Below are 10,145 nucleotides of genomic sequence, written 5' to 3'. Positions count from 1 at the left end.
GAAATTTATGGATTGGAACTTTGTGACTTCTCGGTCTCTAGATCGGTAAGTGAGTTACCGTTTCGTACGACGAAAATGTAGAAGATTCAGTCTATTTCCATACCTTATCTGTGATAATAAATAACGGATACAGAAATTTGTTCTTTTTTTTAATAAAATGAAAAATGGAGATAATGATTGCACAACCTGAATCCGATTATGTGGTATTCTATATGCATCTCTCTTCGACAGCGATGTATTAGAATAGAAGAGACACTGTCATTTATAATTCTGTTGATTTCGTTTTGAAATATGTACAGTCACTCGCAGCGAACCTGTCGATCGCAATTTCATAGAGTGCTGATACGCAATTTGCAAATACTTCAGCATCTGCTGACTCGCTGTCGACACTGCTCGCGTTAATTGAACATTTTTGTTAACCGATCAGCAGAAATTCGTTCGCGTTCTCCGCTTCAGTCACCGCGATGGCTGTCGCTGGTTATAAAATTTGTCTTTCCCTTCTCGTCGGGATTGTTGCGCTCGCGAGAAATTCTACGTGCTGGAATTTCAAAGCGGTGGATCTTCCGGAAGATGTTTTCATCCCGAGATTCGCAATTTGGCGGAATCGCGCTTTCCTGGCTGTCCCTAGGTATCGTATTCCATTCGCTGGAACGAACTCTCATTGCATTTAGTAACGCAAAGAGAAAGAAAAGAAAAAGTAATAGAGACGTTGATACCAAGATGGCAGAGAAATGGAACTGCCGAAGAAACCGGGACCTTGTTCGAAGCAGTTTGGCCGGAGTCTGGCTTCCCAGCCGTCAAAAGCAGAAAAGTATTTTCATCTTTGCACAATACGGCCAGTAACTGCCTCCGATCGGCCGTCGATGTGGACGTCGATGCTCGGGGACGTTTGTGGGTCCTGGAGGTGCCGGACAATGATGATTGTTCGGCTAGGATCGTGCTGTATAACTTGAAAAGGAACAATCAATTGGTAAGCGAAGACATCGGCAATACAAAACAAACAGAATCCTTAACACTTTGAATACCGTGGGGGTCGCTATGTATATATGACTCCAGTTCATTCAATTAAATTATTTGTAAACATTTCTATATTATAAATACTACTATCTAACGCGGCGACATTCAGCTTGACTTCTTATGCAATGGTAATAACGCGATTCAATCGAATGATTTAATGTAATATTTCCTCCATTCCGTGTATTTCGCTCTATGGAATCGCGATCGATTATAATCCGTTAACCGAAAAGGTGTCATCCACTGATCTAACGAACGTGCCAACGAGTAACTTGAAAGCTCTCGTCGTCGACCGATCGGGATCCAGAGGATACGTCGGAGATGCTGGCGACGAATCCATCATAGCTTTGATGCCAGGTAAATGCTTGATTTCAAGTAAACAAATATTCGCCGATACTCGAGAAAGAACCTCTGAATATTCTAGAGAAGGAAAGATGGTGGAAGATAAAGATGATACGCGAGCCGGAAATGCCTCGGATCTTCAGCACGGATTTAGCCATCTCCAGGAAGAACTCGGTGCTGTATGCAACCGGTTCCTCCAGTCTCGACTTGTTCAGCCTGAATCTGGAAGAGTTATGGAGTCAAGGGGACAGTATATTTAACAGCGTAAGCGTAAACAAATAAACATCTCATTCCACGCTCAGCGTTTCCGCGATCTTCGCCGGAGAAGTTCCTCTTGACGTAACAAGAGAGAGGAAGGATGGATAAGCTCGAGTAAGAATTTGATTTTATGCTTGGTCAGAAATCTCGCGAGGTTACGGTGATCTGGCACGGCACCAAAATGGCCGCCTCGTCCGGGCTGTTCTGCGATGTCAAGGACGGCCTCCATTATTTCATGTCCACGGAGAGAGCCAGCGTCCGCTGGGACACGAGGCTTCCTCTGAGAGTAATTGCGCGCTCTTTTTCTAGATTGACATCGTAAATCGTGCTTTCAGGAAATGATGTTCCTCCGTTTTCAGGCGGAGAGTCACTCGGTGCTCGTGCAGAACGAGGATTGCCCGTGCATAACCGACTACGCGCTGGACGGCCAAAAGAACTTGTGGGGTTTGATAAACTCGGAATGCCAATCGTCGACGGACGATTCACCGAAATGGCCTCTTAAATCTAGGACCATCAAAATCGGGAAGTATCCGACATCTTAAAGTTCGAGTTTAAGTCGCTAGAATTGTTTAAATTATTTCAATTGTGTATCGTTTGTGAATAAACCTATTTATTTATCAGCTTCCGGTAAAAGTGTTCCCATGTTTCTCAGAATTCTAGTTAGTTAATAACGAGTGGTTCCGGTATTCGAGATGAACGCTAAGTTTTTCTCGTGGAAAGCGAATTATCGCATCGGGAAATTTCACAGCCAGTAGAAATATTATAAACGTTTATAACGTTGCGCCACTTCATTCTTCGCATAAGTAATTGAGTTTTTCCGTGCATGATAATCTCTCGCGGTCGCAATTCACGTTGGCGATACTTACTCACCGCATTAAGTAATTATACTGCCTAACCTGTTCGATAAGGCTGGCCACTGCACTGTGGCTGCTGAAACGAAAGGTGCGTGTAATTGATCTGTCCGCGCGCCGAAATGCATTACGTAAAGGAGGGTTGCAGCGACTGACGCCTGTCGTTATCGAGAACGATACTGATAAGACGAATCGCGTGGATCCAGGAGCCAGCGACTTAATCGAATTAAAGGGTATTAGATAATGGCCAGCGAGGATCGATAAGTTACACAAGAATGGCGGTTTCACTGGCGGCGCATTACTTCGGTAAAGTGGCTTTTTCTAATTACGTTCTGACCTATTTTTGTAAATACTACTTTATCTTTCTTAGCCGTGGGTAATCAAGTAATTCAACCTCTACGTTTACCTAGCTATTATGAAGGAAGACATTTTCTTGGATCAAGTGGTTCAGCAATAGAACTATCGAGCATTTAATGCGATTGATATGTAACGCATAGAAAAATTGTAACACTAGATTATTCCCAGTTTCTTCAGGCACTCATTATAGTGTTTAAATGAAGCTATTTGTTGTCAAAATCATTTCGAATGCTCGATGCTTCGAAGACATCGGTAATTGAGAAACAAAAAAGCCGAAACCGATCGTTTTGATTGGTATGATAATTCTAGTGTTACTCATGTACACGTATCTCTAACTCACAGGAAACTAACTTTATTAATCAGTTCGGATCATTTCATTTCTTACCGTCTAATAAACTGCTAATTACCTCTGATCTAATGTCGAAAAAAGTTCCAACATTTATCATTAACTTTCACTTAGCTCGACGTGTTTTCGTGATCTGTGTTCCACGCGTTTGCCCGCGATAATTATATAGTCACGGAATTCACCGCAGAAACAGGGATTATTTTCTTTTTTTGCAGGCCGTAAGTCAATCGAACGATCTGCGTTTTCATGGTCTGTGAATACGTCATTCTCGAATTCTACAGTGGATTGGACAGCAACAGGGTAATGGGCAATCTACCAAAGAGTATCGATTATTCTTAACAATTTAATGTATTTCAATTTTCGTTTCGAACACCAGGAAATCGCGCTGTTCGCGCGATCGGGTCAACGCAGCTGAAACGTCATCGAAGTTTCGTAACTGGCGACTGGTTGGAATTCGTCCAGGTGGTGTTCCTCTCGAAAGGGAGTCGAATGTCAAAGATGCCCGTCGGATCAAAGGTCATTCGATCCTCAGTATTGATCGTCGCAAGAGTTCACCAAAGGATGGAGGGAGACCGACGCGCCGGAACAGCTGACAGTGTTCTCGATGTAGTCCTGGAAATTACTCTCGATCACCCACATCAGCTTTTTGTAGCCTGGAACCACTTGCGTCGGCAATCTGCAGTCGCTGCCCTTCTGCACCAGCAAGAAGTTGTCCGGGATGAACGGGGTCTCCGTGTTCCACATGTAGACGTCCGAGTCACCTGAGAACCATTAGCGAAAACCGTCAAACGATAATTCAGAAAATTCAACTGTAAACATTCACAAACTCCACGCTCTCACTGAATTCTGCAAATGGAATCAGTGAAACGAATTCGTTAGACAGATTCGTTGGCGATATCGCAATTCTCACGAATAGCGGTGCATTTAATTAAAATGAACAGCAGAAACAGTTCAACGTGGCAGCAGAAAGAAAGCTAGCACCGCGACGAACGTGTCTCTATTTGTCCTCCATTTTCCTCACCCTTTATCCTGAAGAAAATGGCGGCTCCGTTGTCCGTGCCCAGGAACACGATCTTATTCTTCTTCAGAGCAACTTCCACGATGGATCCGTTAGCGTTCCCGGCCCTCAGATTGGTAGCTCTGATGGCGAACACCCTGTTCGAGCCCAGGTAAGTGAAATAGAGGACCTGGCTGCCGCAGCTTCTTCTGATCAGCGCCAAGTAGAGCGCGTCCCTCTTCTCCGCACCGGAAGTCACCGCCCTGGGGAGGACCACGCGGTACCCGTTGTCGGAGGTCACGTTGTAGACGATGATAGCTCTGGTCGCCGCGTCGGACACGTACACGTACACCTGACCGTCGGACGCGTAGTCCACGGCCATGTACTGCAGACGGGAGTTCAGGTCCACCAGCGGGCTTAAGTCGATCACCTTCACCACCTGAAATCGTGTTTAGTTTTATAGTTAACACTAGATTCACGGACGTTTGCTGTTATCGTTGCTCCTAGAAAACTATGTCTCTTATATGAATCGTTAAGCTTGTCAGAATTGGAGTATTGCGTACTCGTCTAATTGAATCAAAATTAAACTGTTACTAGATATACGAAGAATTGAATATCTGTTAAATGTGGAGCATTTCTACTATACTTTTAACATTTCCAGAGGTTCTGGATATCAAAAATGTATTACAATTGTGTTAACATTCAGAAGATCTCAAGATGTTGACAAATCGAGTCCATATTCTGAGAATTAACGATTCAGGACCTTAGCAATTTTTCAATAGTAATTGCGATCTCTGGTATAACATGAATTAGATGTTTCGAAGTTGTTTAAGAAAGTTGTAATTAACTGTTGTTCGCTCACCTTTCCGCTCTTCACGTCGATTCCGACCACTTTGGGAGGACACCTGCGCACAGGTTGCTCCAAGGTGTTAACGATACCAACGTCCAGCACCCAAAGGATGTCTTGCATGTCCAGGACAATGTCAACGGCGCTTTGCAAAGCCTGGCAGTTCCCTTCTTCCTGGATTGCCCAGCAAGGGAATGGGACTACTTTCGGCGAGCAGCTTCTGTCCTTCAGCGAAACAGCGCCGAGGGTGAACGGTACGCCGGGTTTGTAGCGGGGCATCGCTAAGATCGCTTGGCCCTTGTACACTTGCATCCTGGTTGCGATCACGTTCTTCGCGATGTACCGGCCACTGGTCTCGTAGATGTTCTTCGTGCTTTGGCAAGGCCAATCCAGAGTTTGTCCTGATAGAGTCACTGACAGGTCTTTCAGTAACAGGTTCGCGTTAGCTACTGACAGGATTCCTAGGACGATCACGAACTTCATCGTGCTGACCTGCGGAAAAAGTGATCGGCAAGTGAATGATAGTATCAGCAGTGATTGTGTAAAGAATTGTGATCAGTGGATGATTATTTCGTTACTGATGCTAGTATTTTTGTGAAAATAATAGAGAAGGTACTAGGTTATGCCTAGAACGATTGAAGTTTCAATTGTTCAGAGACTATAGTTGATTTATATTTGTAGAGGAATGTAATACTCGATGGGTTGATGTAGATTCAAGTGAAGACAACTTACGCGATTATCGGTAGAGATTGAACGAACAAGATCGAATGTGCCGAGATTATAATCGACTGTATGCTTATATACACACGTGGACTGGCAAGTTCATAATTCCTTGGTCGTGTATATTTGTATATTCGTAAAGCGAGAGCTTCCGCTGTCGCAACGCTTCCGGTGCTCGCAAGGCTGCACGAGGTCCAGGAGACAACAAGGAACCGTGTTTTCCTCTTGTTGTTTGGTAAACAATTCCGAACATTTCTGCGTTCGTTAATTACCAATGCCACTACTTAAACAAGCATACTTGATCTGATTACTTTTATCATCTACATTGATAAATGTGATCGATAAATGAACAACAGTATAAATCTCAAATAAAATTCCATGAAGTTCTCCTGTTTTAAAAAATATCGACAATCAATAGATAACTCCCATAGAATCGACAGATATTTATCTATAAGTATATACTTCGTTTAGAGTAACATTTCATCGATACAAACCTAAAATAATCGTTCAATTTATAGTACGCAAATTTTCGTTTACCCTCCGAACGTGACGATCACAATTGTTTACTGTTTACGCACGTTTCCCGTCCGGATAAAGAATTCTACTGGTTCCTCTTCCGAGTTTACATATCAGTGGACAGCAGGAAGCGAAGCGAACGAGAGCGTTTCGACAGAACAATAAATATTTTGGTAAACTCGCGTTTCGCAACAAGATCGAGGAACGTATATAACTGGTGCGACTGATAATCGTGATCAGTTCAGTCGAGCTCGATCGACAATAGCTTGTTTCGTAAGTTATTCACAATGTTCTTCAAGGGCTGCTGCATCCCCGCGGTAATGGCGATCTGCGTCGTCGCTTCTGCGTTGGCTGAGGAGGAGATCATAGTTGTTCCCGAAGAGGAAGTGGTGGCACCGAGTGCGAGCATCAAGTGGACAGGAGGATCCTTCGAGTGGCCGTGTCCTACAACGAAGAGCATGTTCAAGAACAACGGAAAATATATCTCGAAGAACGTGATCGCGACTAGGGCTGCCATCTACAACAACGACGCCATTGTGGCGCTTCCTAGGTATAATTCGGAAGATGAATGTTTCCATTGGAAATCGAATAACGATCTAGAAGCTTTAGTCAGAATTACAATTTACCATTTGTCAGGACTGTCAGACGATAAATTTTTATCTCCAATCTGAAGGAACAAGTGCGACAAGGACAGTCCAAATAAATTCAGTAATTTTATTACATTTCTCAAACGTAGTGTCAGTGGATTGTTGAGACTGTTGTGATTAAAATAATTCAAGCAGGATATGAATCTTGCACTTGCGCCTTCAGTTCAAAGCAGCAGAGAATTGTCGATCAAAAACGAACGAACGTTTAAGAAGATGTTATTTCAATTTGTAGATTTAAGGCAGGAGTGCCAGCAACGTTGGCCAAGATCTCCCTGAACGACCCTAACTGCCAAGCCACCTTGGTCCCCTATCCTTGTTGGTCGGTTCAAGAAGAAGGGACTTGCAGTGCCTTGCAGAACGCCGTGGATCTTTACCTGGATCCACAGAACATCCTCTGGGTCCTCGATACTGGAGTGGTGAACACTCTAGAGGAGCCTGTCAGGAAATGTCCACCGAAAGTCCTCGCGTTCAATGTTGCAACTGGAAAGGTAAGTGTCTGGATTTCTTTAAAATATATTAAAATATATTAAAGTAGTTAGAGATAAGTATACAGTACCGCGAGACAGTTTTGGTTCGATTTCTATTAAGCGTTTTATTTTATTATAATGAGCGTGGTCCAGTTAGGTGTACCTCGTAGACTTGGTTCACGACATAACAGGTCCTGACGCGTGTCATTCTGAGGCAGATTTATTATCGGTGCTTCGTGCGCGTTGCACAATCTGAATTTTAAATGATCCGAGGCCGGCACGTCAACGACCGAGCGCAAGTGTATAAGGAATAGTTGTTTCGGTTATTCTCGGGTTCCCTGAAACCAATTGAATAATAGATAAATATTTCGAGTGGCATTCTATTTGATCACACACGAATTGCTTTCGCTTTAATCACACGTGAATGCAGTCGAGTTTCATTCTCTGTTTGGAAATGGTCGGGAGTACGGTGCAATTATCCGCCAGTTCTCGACTGAACATAATTTCTTGTATAATTTCTATAATCTCCTATTCATTTCACAACTGCTTTATTCATTGCACCCTGGAAACCGTTAACACAGCTCCCTCGAAGAATTCTACTTTATTGCTCGTATTCAAGGCGGCTACCTTGACACACTCTGTTAGGCAGAAAGTAATTTCAGGATTACTTTACACTTCACTCTACATTTTATCGCCCTCGTAAACAAGCTATTACACGAAGCGTATTAGAGTAGCAATGTTGCGCGCACGTACTCTCAAGTAGCTACGAAATTATCGCGAACAGTCGCAGTGCAAAAGCGCACCTAACGGGACTACACAGTAGCGAATTTTCTAATATCTCAATTAAAAAACTCTATCTCTCTCACTACTATTAAAAATCCAACAGTTCCACTTCCCGTATTGTTCTCATTACAAGAAAAAATCGAAAATTGCAACAGTACTCTAAAACCAACAAAGATGAATTATCCGTTACCCAAACCTTATAGGTTTCGCAATGAAAATTCACCCGTTGGCAAACCAAATTCCTAATACACCTTCCAATAAAGTGTTCGATTTCCAATTAATATTTGACGTATTTCCGAATGAAACATACACGTAGAAGTACTTGATTTGCGAAAGGTTGAATCCAACAAGCCGAATTTGACACGCAAAAGAAATATATCTCTACCCGACTATCGCCAACCTATCCCAAAACTCCCAGCGACCCCTCCCCAGAATACTAATTCGATGCTCCCTTGGTGATCGCAGAAATCACTCACATCCTCCCTCATTTCTGCCGCAGCTGGTGAAGACGGTGGACCTGTCCGGTCTGACGAGTCCGATGTCCCGGCTGCAATACGTGGTGTCGGACTACAGCCAGGACGGGCGGGTGTTCATCTACGTGTCCGACGCTGCCACAAGGGCCATCCTGGTCTACGACGTGACTTTCGGCCGTGGATACCGCGTGGTCCTCCCGCAGGCGGTTACTTTGGGCTGTACCCGTCGAGACGTGTTGTACCTTGGCCTTCTCCGTCGGTCAGACGGCAGCACCTGTTTGGTCTTCACCTACCTGAGCAGCAGCAGGCTGTTCTCGATCAGAACCGAGCACTTGAGAAATGGCTACGCACACGGCCGTATCCACGATCTTGGCCCCAAGCCGAGGAAGATGGTCCTCTTGGGCACAGACAACGGCAGCGCCCTCTTCTTCCGCTACGAGGGCGAGTCAGACGTCTACAGGTGGGACGCCGGCAATACCTTCGATCCCCGCAACTTCCAGCTGGTCTACACCAGCCCAGAATGCTCCCTTGCGACTCATGTGGCCGCAGATTACGCCAGAAGCAGGATGCGAGTGCTAGAATCCAACTTTCCCGATTATATGCAAGGAACCGTTGGTTGCGGCGCTAGCCAGGCGCTTAGTCTTATGTAACTGTCTGCTAGACAGTTGGGTGTCGACGAGATAAACCCGTGTTGATACGGAATCTATTTTGCGTCTTGTTTTCTTTCTTCCTCCTTCCTTTTGGCGATAACAGGACATTTGGGATTGACGGTTGATCGTGTCTGGGAGTCGAATTCCTTGGTCTTTTAATACTTTGAGGGTAGTTTAGGAATTTCATTCGTTTTACATGGTCTCTGCGATATATTCGTTAGATTTTCGGTATATTTTGGTAAACCTTTAAAGAGGATTTTACACGCTACGATTGCCGGAAGCGTAAGGATTATTCCGATTTGCGAATGTTCAGTTTATTCGGGGTGCCACAGTATTTTTCCTTCATACGTGGAACCAAGGAAAACGATCGGTGTCCCGATCAGTGGAACAAGAAACGTGCCGACGTATTCTTTTGTTCGCCACTACGCACGCTACCGATCGCCAGCCAAGTCAGGCACATAAATCAAGATGCAAATCGTTCCGCGATGTCGGTCGTGTGGCTAGTGCACAGGGGAACCCGGCCGATAGAAAAAAAAGAAACGGAACCTTTCCCTCTTACAATCACTGCCGTGCAGCGGTGTTCGATCGTGATTAGTCGCTCGCTACGTGTAACAATCCCGTTTCAATTCGATGGAGTATAATTCACGTGGAACGTTAAACAAAGGATAAAAACACGGCGGAATATGTAATTTACCCGCATTCGGGGGATCGCGAGTTATGCGAGGCTCGCGGTCGCAGGTGATAGAGCCGACCGGATACGTTGTTCGCTGGGAATTTGCTGTTTTACAACTTCGTCCTTTGTCGAAAGAAAAGTATGATCGACTCTCAGTGGAGCTGAGAATCGTTTTAAATTCGTTCTGATGTGTATACGGTGTCG

At 44.4% G+C, this 10,145-nt stretch overlaps 3 protein-coding genes across 4 annotated transcripts; 2 read left to right on the top strand and 1 right to left on the bottom strand.

Annotated features, from left to right (window-relative positions):
• Window positions 1–344: 344 nt before the first annotated feature.
• LOC116425066 (uncharacterized) lies at window positions 345–2,156 on the top strand. The gene is made up of 6 exons (XM_031972265.2): window positions 345–628; window positions 721–970; window positions 1,248–1,371; window positions 1,439–1,620; window positions 1,757–1,900; window positions 1,974–2,156. Exons 1-6 carry the CDS (start codon window positions 465–467, stop codon window positions 2,154–2,156), a joined length of 1,047 nt encoding a protein of 348 aa, XP_031828125.2. The 5' UTR covers window positions 345–464.
• Window positions 2,157–3,497: 1,341 nt separating this feature from the next.
• yellow-g (L-dopachrome tautomerase yellow-g) lies at window positions 3,498–6,026 on the bottom strand. Its single transcript, XM_031972064.2, has 4 exons — window positions 5,745–6,026; window positions 5,028–5,504; window positions 4,190–4,604; window positions 3,498–3,929 (listed from the first exon to the last, which is right to left on the bottom strand). The coding sequence occupies exons 2-4, from the start codon at window positions 5,493–5,495 to the stop codon at window positions 3,697–3,699; spliced, it is 1,116 nt and encodes a 371-aa protein (XP_031827924.1). The 5' UTR covers window positions 5,496–5,504; window positions 5,745–6,026; the 3' UTR covers window positions 3,498–3,696.
• Window positions 6,027–6,468: 442 nt separating this feature from the next.
• Window positions 6,469–9,315, top strand: yellow-g2 (L-dopachrome tautomerase yellow-g2). Of its 2 annotated transcripts, none has more exons than XM_031972320.2 (3): window positions 6,469–6,798; window positions 7,128–7,383; window positions 8,645–9,315. In XM_031972320.2, exons 1-3 carry the CDS (start codon window positions 6,536–6,538, stop codon window positions 9,266–9,268), a joined length of 1,143 nt encoding a protein of 380 aa, XP_031828180.1. In that variant the 5' UTR covers window positions 6,469–6,535; the 3' UTR covers window positions 9,269–9,315. The 2 variants fall into 2 exon arrangements, with proteins under 2 accessions (XP_031828180.1, XP_031828179.2); XM_031972319.2 differs by having other exon boundaries at window positions 8,611–9,315.
• The last annotated feature ends 830 nt before the right edge of the window (window positions 9,316–10,145 follow it).

This window comes from Nomia melanderi, chromosome 7, assembly GCF_051020985.1.
Source record: "Nomia melanderi isolate GNS246 chromosome 7, iyNomMela1, whole genome shotgun sequence".
NCBI classification, from domain to species: Eukaryota; Metazoa; Arthropoda; class Insecta; order Hymenoptera; family Halictidae; genus Nomia; species Nomia melanderi.
This window is presented reverse-complemented; position numbering and strand designations above follow the sequence as displayed.

Excerpts from the sequence above, each read along its gene's own strand:
- LOC116425066 (XM_031972265.2), top strand. The coding sequence starts at position 465 with ATGGCTGTCGCTGGTTATAAAATTTGTCTTTCCCTTCTCGTCGGGATT. Across the intron at positions 629-720 it reads GCTTTCCTGGCTGTCCCTAG|ATGGCAGAGAAATGGAACTG; the intron begins GTATCGTATTCC and ends GTTGATACCAAG. Across the intron at positions 971-1,247 it reads TGAAAAGGAACAATCAATTG|GTGTCATCCACTGATCTAAC; the intron begins GTAAGCGAAGAC and ends TTAACCGAAAAG.
- yellow-g (XM_031972064.2), bottom strand. The coding sequence starts at position 5,495 with ATGAAGTTCGTGATCGTCCTAGGAATCCTGTCAGTAGCTAACGCGAAC. Across the intron at positions 4,605-5,027 it reads TCGACGTGAAGAGCGGAAAG|GTGGTGAAGGTGATCGACTT; the intron begins GTGAGCGAACAA and ends ACACGATTTCAG. Across the intron at positions 3,930-4,189 it reads CATTTTCTTCAGGATAAAGG|GTGACTCGGACGTCTACATG; the intron begins GTGAGGAAAATG and ends AATGGTTCTCAG.
- yellow-g2 (XM_031972319.2), top strand. The coding sequence starts at position 6,536 with ATGTTCTTCAAGGGCTGCTGCATCCCCGCGGTAATGGCGATCTGCGTC. Across the intron at positions 6,799-7,127 it reads GCCATTGTGGCGCTTCCTAG|ATTTAAGGCAGGAGTGCCAG; the intron begins GTATAATTCGGA and ends TTCAATTTGTAG. Across the intron at positions 7,384-8,610 it reads TCAATGTTGCAACTGGAAAG|AAATCACTCACATCCTCCCT; the intron begins GTAAGTGTCTGG and ends TGGTGATCGCAG.